The sequence below is a fragment of the Perognathus longimembris genome, chromosome 10, assembly GCF_023159225.1.
Source record: "Perognathus longimembris pacificus isolate PPM17 chromosome 10, ASM2315922v1, whole genome shotgun sequence".
NCBI classification, from domain to species: Eukaryota; Metazoa; Chordata; class Mammalia; order Rodentia; family Heteromyidae; genus Perognathus; species Perognathus longimembris.
The window spans coordinates 46,405,774-46,418,431 of NC_063170.1; the positions used below are offsets into that span (position 1 = coordinate 46,405,774).

Here is a 12,658-nt window from a genome sequence, read left to right on the forward strand (position 1 = left end):
AACACGAAGCCACGGACCTTTCTTGCCACAGAATGAGAGAAACAATCTGCAATCATGGAAAGGATTAATATCCAAGAGAAACGAGAAGCTTCTATACTTCAAAAGCAGAACAACCACATTTTTTTAGAAGTGGACAAAAGACTTGAATAGGCAATATTCAAAATAACATATACAAATGGCCATCAAACTAATGAAAAGGAGCCCCAACATCATTAAATAATATTTTTTAAAAAGCTAAAAGACACCAACTCATAAAATAACAAGATAAGTGAGAATGTGGAGAAATCAGAACCCTTGTGCACTGTTGATAAGAACATAAGATGCTGTAGCTATTATAGAACACAATACAGAAGTTCTTCCAAAAATTCACAGTCGTACAAACTTTCACAATGGAAAGTAAATGTAGTATACAGAAAAAGGGAATACACTGCATCTTTAAAGATGAAATTCTGTCACAGGATACACCAATATGATCTTAAGAACATTATGGCAAGAAAAATAAGCCAGCCACAAACAGTAACCTTCATGATTCCACTTATATAAAGTATCTAATATGGCCAAAGTCATAGAAACAGAAATCGGAAATGTGGTTAACAAGGGCTAGGTGGAAAGAATGGAAGGATTCATATTCATTTTGAAAAATAAAATAGTACTAAAGGTATAATGTACAATTATTGCATATCTTAATACTACTAAACTTTACAATTAAAAATACACTTCAAGGACTGGGAATGTGGCCTAATAGGAAGAGTGTTTGCCTCATATACATGAATCCCTGGGTTCAATTCCCCAGCACCACATATATAGAAAACAGCCAGAAGTGGCGCTGTGGCTCAAGTGGCAGAGTGCTAGCCTTGAGCAAGAAGAAGCCAGGGACAGTGCTCAGGCCCTGAGTCTAAGGGCCAGGACCAAGCTAGTGGCTCATGTCTGTAATCCAGGTTACTCAAGAGGTTAGGATCTGAGGATCTTGGTTCCAAAGCAGCCTGGGCAGGAAAATCTGTGAGACTCTAATCTCCAATTAACCAGCAAAATGCTAGAAGTGGAGCTGTGGCTGAAGTGCTAGAGCACCAGCATTGGGCAAAAAGCTAAGGGGAAATGCCCTGGCCCTGAGTTTAAGTGCCAATTCTAGCACACACACACACACACACAAAAAAAAAAAGTTAAAACAGTAAATTTTACATATTCTTAAAAGCAACTTAAATATCCTAAGTGAAATGTAGTTTGTCATCTAATTACCCCTCAGTTTTCCCTAAGAAGAATACATAAATATTATTAAATAAATGTGGTCAATAACCCAAAACAGGTGTTAGAAGAAAAATAAAGAGATAATTTAGTTTTTTAAAATTTTTATTGTCAAGGTGAAGTACAGAGGGGTTACAGTTATATACGTTAGGTAGCGAGTACATTTCTTGTCAAGCTTATTAACTCCTTCCTCATTTTTCTCCCATCTTTCCTCCTCCCCAACCCCCCACCCTGTCTATTTAAAGTAATAAAAAGGGCTGGGGATATAGCCTAGTGGCAAGAGTGCCTGCCTCGGATACACGAGGCCCTAGGTTCGATTCCCCAGCACCACATATACAGAAAACGGTCAGAAGCGGCGCTGTGGCTCAAGTGGCAGAGTGCTAGCCTTGAGCGGGAAGAAGCCAGGGACAGTGCTCAGGCCCTGAGTCCAAGGCCCAGGACTGGCCAAAAAAAAACAAAAAACTGTTTGGTGTAAGTGAACTGAACATCTGGGGCGGGGAGGGAAAGGGGGGGAGGGAGGGGGGCATGAGGAACAAGGTAACAAACAGTACAACATGAGGAACAAGGTAACAAACAGTACAAGAAATGTATCCAATGCCCAATGTATGAAACTGTAACCTCTCTGTACATCAGTTTGATAATAAAAATTTGAGAAAAAATAAATAAATAAATAAAGTAATAAAAAGCACTAATGGACACATGTTTATCAAATCATACAATAAATCAGCTGTTTTAAGGTCATCTATTTCAAATTGACAATTATTATATTAAAATAAGTTCTATAACTTGATATAAATGTTTAAATGTGGATAGTTTATAGTTAAATATTTTAATTATATTGAAAAATATTTGTGTTGAACAAGATTCTTCTTCTATCCACAGACTTTTATATAAATTTACATTAGTACAGATAACTGAGTATTTTTGCTTAGTAGGTTAAAAAAACTGTATTAGTTCATTTTATATAAATATGTTGAATAATTTATATATTATAAAATATATAAATAACATACTTTAATGTAAAATATAATTTTTTTGGCTGGTCTTGGGGCTTGAACTTAGGGCCTAGGCTCTGTCCCTGAGCCTCTTTGTGCTCAAGGCTAGCACTCTACCACTTGAGCCACAGCACCACTTCCAGCTTTTTTGAGTAGTTTATTGGAGGTAAGAGTCTCATGGGGCCTTTACTGCCCAGGTTGGCTTCGAATCGAGATCCTCAGATCTCAGTCTATTGAGTAGCTAGGATTACAGACATGAGCCACCAGTGCCCAGCTTAATTTACCTGATTTTCATCAGAAAAAAAAAATTATGTATAACATATGCATGCATAGGAAGAATCTGGATATTCTCAAAGAAATAACAATTTAAAATTATCTATAGAAAGAAGAAATATGGATCAAATATTTGTTTTCTAATCTTCTATAATGAATACACAAAATAATATGTTAAAAGGTTATTAATAAATCTCTGTTGAAACTAATTAAGCTAGAATAAAACTGAAGATATGCTTTTCTAAAGGTATGGTTTATATCTACCTATTACTTCTGCACCTTCAATTTTCTCACTAGAAATCTAGGCAAAAAAGGTAAATAAAACCAAAATAAGTAAGACTACCAGCCTTGGCAGAATAGAAAGTAACACTTCAGTCAGACTTGTCTTTTTTAATCATATTCTCCACAAACCATAGTTTTTTACACTGTTCACAGGTTCATTCACAGCCAACACATGAAATTCTCCCTTGGAAACATCTAACAGAAATAGGGAATAATGGTCTCTTTCAGCTTCTACATATTAGCAGAAAGATGTCCTGAGTAATGGCCAGACTTCTAAAAATCAAAATCTAGGGTTAAGAGGTGGGAGGTAGGAGGAAGGGAAGTGACAGATTCTCCTAGTTAATGGGATTTGCTACCCCATAGATATAAACAACCTTGGACTTAGAAGACAGAAGTTAAATGAAAAATATATTTTGTACCTTTTCTCTAGCCATTATCATTATTTCAATTTCTTCACAACAGCAACAATTTAAAAAGGCTTCACTGAATAGCTCCTCAGTTTTATCAGTTGTGAAACAATATTCAGAAAACATAACAGGAAGTCAGCTTGGACAAACACAGACTAGCAAACTTTTATCTACAAGTTTGTCAAAAGGCACTCTCAATTACCAGAGATTTTAAAAAGTGGTATATATTTGGTATCTTTAAGGTAAGAGAATTATGTTCATTTTCGACAAAAATAATGGATCTTTTAATCTTTTCTTATTCTATGTTCATAATAATACACTATCGTATTCAACAGTAATTATATTCAGCATTGCACTTTCAATAAAAATTAACCATTTTTTAATTGGCTCAAGTGATAGACTGCTTGCCTAGCATGCTGAGGTTCTGGGTTCAATCAGTACACACTCGCACACACACATATACACCTACACACATATTCAGTTAACAATTTGTCTTTAAAAGTAATCAACTACCAAGAGCGTTCTGAGTAATGCTAAGTATATATTTAGACTGAATTAAAATTTACTATTTATCTGTAATTTACTTCACTGACTGAAATAAGATTGACAAATCACCAAACTATGCATAGCAAAAAATAACTCCAGCATCCAATTATACTGGAATCTAAGAAATCAAGGCAACATTTTCATTCCTATATAAATTTTAAAACAATGAAAACATAAACTAAATCATAGTAGGATATGTATCTTATATATAACTAAGAGTTGTTTCCAATTGTTTTTTGTTATCTATTCATATTTATGATGACCTCAATGACTTGATTTTTTTTTAGTAGTACTGAGGATAGAACTCAACGCTTCTGCTTGCTAGGCAGGTGGCTCTACCACTTGAACCATTCTTCCAGCCCCTTTTGTGCGGTGGTTATTTATTTTGGTCCATCCTGGGGCTAGAACTCTGGGCCCGGGACAGTCACTGAGCTTCTTTTTTTTTTTTTTAAGTTTTTATTATAAAACTGATGTACAGAGAGGTTACAGTTTCACACGTTAGGCATTGGTTACATTTCTTATACTGTTTGTTACCTTGTCCCTCATACCCCCCTCCCCCCTCCCCCTGTCCCCCCTTGAGGTGTTCAGTTCACTTACACCAAACAGTTTTGCAAGTATTGCTTTTGTTGTTGTTTCTCGTATTTTACCCTTTGTCTCTCAATTTTGGTATTCCCTTTGAATTTCCTAATTCTAATACCAGTACACACTGTTTCCCATACACTCAGATAAGATTACAGAGATAGTGTAGATACAATCACAAGAAGGTGATACACGAACATCATCAATAGTAGAAACTACAGATACACATGGGATGTTGAAAGTAGTTTCAACTCTGATATAACAATCATTTTCATAAAATGGAGTTCATTTCACTTAGCATCATCTTATGGGATCATAAGGGTATAGCTATTGGGCTCTTGTGATCCTCTGTTGAGTCACTGAGCTTCTTTGCTCAAGGCTAGGATACTACCACTTGAGCCACAGTGCTGCTTCCAGCTTTTTTACCTGTAGTTAATTGGAGAGAAGATTCTCACAATTTTCCTGCCCTGGCTGGCTTCATACCCCATTCCTTAGATCTCAGCCTCCTGAGTAGCTAGGATTAGCCACCAGCGCCTGGCTGCAATGGTTATTTTTAAGTAGGGTCTCACTTTATGCCAGAGTGTGGCTAGCATCTAACTTGTGCTTCTCCATTGACCACCTCCTTCTGCCACTGGTTGAGATGCGGGTCTCAAGACCTTTTTACCCAGGCTACAGAGGAAACATGTTCCCCTGGTTGCCTCTCAAGCAATGTGGGCCCCTAAGCCCAGCCTAACAAAATAAAAATTAAAAGCTAACTCTCAAGTGATACAAAATATTATTGGGATTTTTTTTTTTCAGTCATGGGGCTTAAACTCAGGGCCTGAAAGCTGTCCCTAGCTTCTTTTTTGCTCAAGGCTAGCACTCTGCCAACTTAAGCCACAGTGCCACTTCTGGCCATTTTCTATGTATGTGGTGCTGAGGAATCGAACCCAGGGCTTCATGTATACTAGGCAAGCACTCTTGCCAGTAAGCCATATTCCCAGCCTGGGAATTTTTTTAAATTATGGAAAGTGACCAAAAATTAGCTGGGTGCTGGTGGCTCACACTTGTAATCTTATTCAGAAGGCTGAGAGGTAGAGGATAGTAGTTTGAAGACAGCCCAGGCAGAAAATTTCCCTAGATTCGATCTCTAAAATATCCAGTAAAAAGCAGTGTTGGAGACATGGCTCAAGTAGTAGAGAACCACCTTAGCAACCTCTAGGCCAATCCAAATGCTAGTACATTGTTTTATAAAACCATAATACATACAACACATTATATTTTATACTATTATATATTAGGATATGTTACATTTATTATAGGTTTTTATTATACATTATTATAGGCTTATATACAATATATAATATGCAATGTATACTATATATGTTGTTACATATTATAATGCATATACACATACATACCTATCACTTAAAAATAGTCATCTATTATAGTCCTATTTTCTACACTTGCAACATTGCTAACTTGAAATTTAGAAATATTTAGACCAAGTGTTTATGACTTATTTTTTGCCTGTCCTAAGGCTTGAATTCTAGGCCTGTGTTTTTGTGCCCAAGGCTAACACTCTACCACTTGAGTCACACATCTACTTTGGTCTTTTTGTGGTTAATTGGAAATAAGATCTCAGAGACTTTGTTGCTTGGCTGGCTTTGGACCTTGATCCTCTGATCTTAGCCTCCTGAGTAGCTAGGATTATAGTCATGAACTACTGGCACCTGACCTCAATATTTTTTTAATCCGCCCTAAGAAAAATATTTTTTTAAAAGGTTCTTGTCTTCACAGTTACCTGAAATAAAGCAATTTGGCACAATCACTCCCAATTCTCCCAATTTTTATCTTTCTGTAGAGAACACATTGTTTCAGAGAAAGGAGATGGTCTCTGGTACTTAAAAAGGACTAAGCCACTCATTCATACAAGCAGTAAGCATATAAAAATCATTACTGAGCAAACAAAAACAAGAATGGGGACCACAAACCACTTCTCTGGGAACACTTACTTTGAGGACAATCTCATCGACTTTACCTTTTGTAACATCCACTACCTTTTCTTTTCTCTCTCAAGGTTGTCAACCCTTGACATTCATTTTAGCCATATCTCATCAAAAAATGTTGATGGGCCATGTTTTCCACTCACCTTTAAACAAACTAAAAAACAACATATAAGTCCTCTATTTATCAATACTCTTCCAGAAATGCCCTCCCAAACCAAAGGACAAGAAAAGAAGTGGAAAATAGGGGACATTTTATATTCAAGAATGCCTAAATTTCAACTGTGAAAAAGTTTCCTCTAAGATAAAAGATATGAAAATACTTACCACTGAATTTACCACATAATACAAGCTATTATGTGCCAAGCACAATGAGAATTATATAGATAGTGGCAAGTAATCCTTAAATAAGAGCTCCATGAAGTAGATATTGTGATTCTGATACCCTCTGTCTAGAAGACATAACTGAGGTCTAGAGGAGTTAGGTGCATACTCAAATCTAACAAAGTGGTACTGGAAGAATGACAAAACCAGGTGACCGTATTTCATAGTCCACACCCTTACTATTATGCTGTACTACATATGTATAATCTGCAAAGGAAATAACGCTTCTTAATTTTTATGACAAAGTAAAAGGTTTGTAGAAATGATAGGCATAACCTAGAAATCTCTATTCTGTCACATCAGAATACAAAAGTTTTGTTTTTTAATGTTTTTTTAAGCAAGAATGCAACTGGTGGTGAAGAACACAAGACTAGTTTAAATCTCACTTTTCCCTTAGTCATGTGTATAAGGGTTTGTAACTTGTCTCTAAGTCCCTACTTCTTTCTTTGCAATTATTTACCCTTTCAAAAGGAAGGCTCTAGTCCTATTATGGGAAAAAATACACAAGAGGCTTGTTTTTTAAGTATAGTTACTAAAATGCAACAGTTTCACCACCTTAGTGACTAACATGGACCTGAAATTACAGGTGAACAAATTTATTTCTATTCAGAAAAGTTCACAATTTATAGAAAGTATTTCTAAATATTACTATTATTTTTGCTTGAGAAGGCGCATCTACATTGCTACTAACTACCTTCACACTAATGATAAAAGATTTCAGAAAGTTACTATGTCAATTATTGAATTTGATAGCACTAAATAAGTTTGGATTATGGATCCAGATCTTTGCTACATACCATAAAAGATATAAGCCAGGAAAATACATGGTATCTGATTTCAGGAGTTTATAATAGTGTTGTAAGGGCAAAATTGCCATACATGAAAGTTACATAAAAAGACATAGATTTTATAGAAGTAATAACTCTTATTTTAAAAAAAGCCTTGTGGCTGGGGATATGGCCTAGTGGCAAGAGTGCTTGCCTCGTATACATGAGGCCCTGGGTTCGATTCCCCAGCACCACATATATACAGAAAACGGCCAAAAGTGGTGCTGTGGCTCAAGTGGCAGAGTGCTAGCCTTGAGCAAGAAGAAGCCAGGGACAGTGCTCAGGCCCTGAGTCCAAGCCCCAGGACTGGCCAAAAACAAAAAAGCCTTGAAGAGCGTTTGTTAAAATTTCAATTGCTAAAGAAAAGAAACATTCCTGATGAAAGGTAAAGACTAGGGGAAAAGTGACAAAAACAAGTGTAGAACTATTGAAGAGATGAACCTATGGGCACTCCAGGAAATCAAGTAGGAGCACAGTTTGTGAAAATCTGGCTGAAGAATGTAAGCTTGCAATAACAAATTTCTTTTAAAAGGTTCTTAAAACAAACTTTTAAGTAACATTTAAACAGTCATGTTTTTCAATTGGAAATATTCACAGTAAAAAAAGGTAAAATATTCATAGTATGTTACTATGTTTCTAAAATATTCCAAGTATGTTACTATATTTTCACTAATATGTGAAAGCCAGACCTCAAAGATATATTCATGAATATGTAAACAGGTAAGTACATGTATGTAAATATGCCTATGTTATATGTATTCTGTATGTGTACAATAGATGATGTGCAATGTTACATGCAATGTGTACACCCACATACATATATCCACACATACACATATCCACACATACACATCAGGCTCATAGAACATAGTTTTAACTACGGGATTAGGTAGGAGGATGAGGGAAAAGGGAAAAGATGAGGGGTGAATAATTTTGAAATACAGTACAACTATGTATGAAGGCAGCATAAGGCGCCTTCATGAGAGTTGCTGATCAATCGAGGTTTGGAAAGTGGAGGAAGAGAAACAAGAAAGAAGATTATTCTGACAAAACATAATACATGCATGTCTGAAATACCGTAGTGAAACCCCCTGGTAAAATTAGTGCACACTTCAAAAAATAGAATGACAATAAACTTTGAACAGGCTCAGATTCAGGGGTTGCCCAGTAACTAGAGGAGGGAAAGCTAATGAAAAGGACAAATGAGGATGAATATAGTCAGCAAAATTTATTTGCATGTATGAAAATAATGAAACTTGTTGGAGTTTTTTTTTTTAACTGGTGTATAGAAGAGGAAGTAAGGTTGATCAGGATATATTTTTATGTGTGAAAAGTCACAATTATATACCCTCCCCCCTTGTACAATACATGCTAAGAAAAAGGAAAAAAATGTATTACATACTTCAGTGATGCTTGTTTTAATATAGTGTTTATAAAAGGAGAAATTCAAAAAACAGGTATTAAAATATTTACAGACAATGTGATATAATTCTAAGATGTACTTGAGTGGATTAATTATTGAAGCTCTATGACAGAGACTCATTCTACTATTCTAGCTACCACTTTTGGAGATAGCTAATGTTAATCTGCAAAGTTAAGAGTATTACTAGGAAAAAGAGATGAAGTATAACTCTATTCTGATCTTTTCACAAATTTCTTAATGATAAAACACAGAATGAAACAGACTGCTATGTCTTAATTGAATATCTTACAATAAGAATTCAAGAAACTGAAGAAGTCTTTAAAGTGACAATAGTCAACTTTAAATTGTTTATCGTGTTTACAATGTTTCTCTTTTTTTCCAGGTAGTTCTGGTTAACATATTGCAAATCAAGTAAATTATTAAAAGGAGAAATTAATGCCAATATTAAACCACTTTGTGGTTTCTGACACTGAAAGGTAATCTTTTGCACAATGACAATATTAACAACACATGCTGGCATGCATCCCAACAGAAGTTAATAACAGTACCACAGAACACAATCCTTCACCCAGAAGAAAGAAGGAAGGTGCCAGGAATTAATTTCATTTTTATTTCTTTGTACTATTTACAAATAGGTAGCAACATAAGACTATTTTCAATAATGCAAAGTTGCCCCTCTTCCAAAATACATGACATTGCAATAAAGACCTGAAACTCTTGCCAAGGTAAATTAATTTTTACCCAAGTAAAGACAGGCAAATAATTATGCCTGAGTATGACTTTGTTATACTTCACCAATAACAATGAGTATTAAGCCCTGCATTGAGTTACATGCTATCTCATTTAATTCTCAATGCAACATTATCTGATAGATGATTTTTAAAAAAGGTAGAAAGATAAGACTTTGCAAAAAAGTTCACCTGCTATTGTTTTAGACAGTATCTGAATCTATCCCAATCTGACCTCAAAGCCCATAATCAGCTAATTGTAACTTCAAATGAGCACCAAATTTGAAATACAACTTACAGAATGATTATCACTTTAATAAACTTCTAATTCAGCACAGTATTCTTTCTAGATAAGATCAAGTGACTTTTACTTCCTTATTTTGCTGCATTTCATAATGTCTCATGAATTTAATCAATAAGTCCATTTTTCAAATGGATTTTCCTAATGTTGAATGAAACTCTCCCAATTTTGCTACATTTCTGATGCTACATTGAGCTTAAAAGCAAAAGTGGTCATTAAATTATCTACAACGTTAAGTAACAGTAAATTAAAACATTGCTTTCAGGATTTTTCAGAACAAAAACATTCAGCACTATAGAATAAGGTCCTTGGAAGAAATAACCACCAGGCCTCAACATTTCCAAAGAGTATGTGAAAACTCACCGCGCCATCTGGCTACCTGCCCCTATTTTTAAGAAGTTTAACTTTAGCAACAGCGATAAGGGCCATCAAATTTTTTTAAATCATTCTTTTCATCCCTAGTTTATAATCTAACATTTCCTCTTCGATCACACTTTTTATACTTCATTATTGTAGTAATATACAAAATTTGGAGAGACTAAAAAATAAGAGCTTGGCAAGTGACTTTGCAAGGCAGTACCCTGGCACACAAATTAAAAAACAAAAAACAAAATCACGGTCAAAATGTTTTCCTGCTGTTTACAGTTAAAAAAAAATGCACACTTTTTGTAAGTAGTACTTGTCCAGCCCGCACAAACTGCTACTCAAGACTCCTCTTGACATCACACAAAGAGGAAAAATATGAAGACTTAAGGAACAAAGTGCCAAAGCGAAAGTTCCTGAGGGGTGTTTAAAAGGCGCAGGAGGCGGGGCGGGGGGTGGTGGTGGGAGGCGCTAGCTGTCCCAAGTCCCAGAACAGTGTAATGCTTTTCCTTTTCCCCCGGACCTCCCGTCCGTGGGACGAACTGGGGGTTTGTGCAGGAAATAACCTTGTTCTGAACTCCACGCCGAACCAAGGAGAAGCGGGCGAATTACCGATCGGTCGTGGGAATCCAACCACCACAGCCCTCCCAGAGGCTTCTGGCACTTCCCAGCAGGAACCAAATCCTTTCACACTCCACACCCCCCAGACTAAGCCCAGACTAACCTCTCCTCCCGCCCGCCGCCCCCACCCTCTTTCACCTGCCCTGCTGACGTCAGTAAACGCTTCTTTCCATAATCCCACCCTGACAGATGGACGGCCTGGGGAATGAGAACTTCGGGGGAGCAGGAGTTCCTTCAATGGAAGGAGACGCCGCCACGTCCGGGTGTCCTTCGGAGACTACCGTGTCAGGACCGGTGGCAATCCCGAATGCACGCGCCGCGAGGCCCGGCTGCTGTCTCGGGAGAACACTTGGAGAGAGAGTGCTGAGACCAGCATGCCCGCCCCTCGGTCTCGCCCCCCCCCATCTCCAGGCTCCGGCGGGAGGGAGAGCGGGAAGGGGGCGCAGCCGGGCCGCCGGCGCCGCCAGGGCTGTTCACGGTTTGCACCCCCCAAAGTTTCAAAGTGCACATTTTATTCTCTGGCAGCCCGAGCCTCCGGAGAGGCGAGGAGAAGAAAGAAAGGAGCAGGAGGGGGCGGTGTTCTGCCTGCACCAGCCCCGACGGGGCGCCCCGTCCGCGGACCGGGTTTCCCTCCTTTCGCCTTCCCCCGCCCGGCGGAATTCCTCCCCCGCCGAGACCCGCGAACAAAGCGACCGCGGGACCCCCGCCCAGCACCCCCCCCCGCCGGGCTCCCGCACCCCGAGACCCGCACTCACCACCCAGGTCAGCGCCCCGTTGCCGCCCGCGCCGGCTCCCGCGCCGCCGCTGCCCGACTTGGCCATGGCGGTGCCTTCGGCTCGCTGGGGCCAAGGCCGCTGCTGCCGCTCCCGCCTCCCCGGAAGGGGCTCTCCGGGCCCGCCGCTCCGCTCCGCGCTCCGACCGCTCGGCTCCGCGCGCTCCTAGCCGCGACGGCCCCCGCGCCCCATCGCCCAGCCCCGGTGCGGTCGTGTAGCCAAACCCGCCGAGGAGGCCCCGCCGCCCGCCTCCCTCAAACTCGAGGCTCGGCGGCCGCGTCGCCCGGGCCTAACGCCGCGGCTGCGGTGGGAGAAGCGAAAGCCGCCGGCGGCCGGGCCGCCGCGCCGCCTCCTCGCCCGCCCGCCCACGGGAGCCGCAGCGAGCCGGACCCGAGCCCGAGCCCGAGGCGCGCGAGGGCGGCCGCGGAGCCGGGGCGCCGAGACGTGGCGGGGACGCGGAGGCTCCGGGTCCGCCTCACACTCGGCCAAGGCCGGCCGCCCGGGTCGCCGGAGCCGCCGCCGCGGTCACTGCCGCTGCCTCAGAAAAACTGCCTTAATGGCCTCCCTTCAGCCCCGGCTTCCTCACACGCACACCCCGAGAGGGACAATAAACAGAGCCGCCGCCGCCGGCGCCACGGTCGCCTCCCTCTTGTCCGGCATAACACCACACACGCACATACACACACTCACACACGCGCACACATACACACACACTCACACACCCGGGAGGAGGGAGGGCGCGGCGGCCGCCCCCGCTGTCAATCAGTTTCCCGCTGTCCAATCGGGGCCTTGTCACCGCCACCCGTCGGCCAATCCCAAAATTCCAGGCCCCCGGAGGGGCGGGACCCGGGGGGAAAACGTCATTGCGGGTAGCAACCGAGAGGAAGACTTGGGGTTTTTTTGTTTGTGTGTGTGTGTCTGTGGGGTTT

At 40.3% G+C, this 12,658-nt stretch overlaps 1 protein-coding gene across 2 annotated transcripts in view; it reads right to left on the reverse strand.

Annotated features, from left to right (window-relative positions):
• Top2b (DNA topoisomerase II beta) overlaps positions 1 to 12,427 on the reverse strand; it is a 70,036-nt gene extending 57,609 nt beyond the window's left edge. For both annotated transcript variants that reach the window (XM_048355961.1, XM_048355960.1), the window contains exon 1: positions 11,712 to 12,427. In XM_048355961.1, coding sequence (XP_048211918.1) covers positions 11,712 to 11,777 — 66 coding nt within the window. In that variant the 5' untranslated portion in view covers positions 11,778 to 12,427. The remainder of the gene's footprint in view (positions 1 to 11,711) is intronic.
• Positions 12,428 to 12,658: the final 231 nt, after the last annotated feature.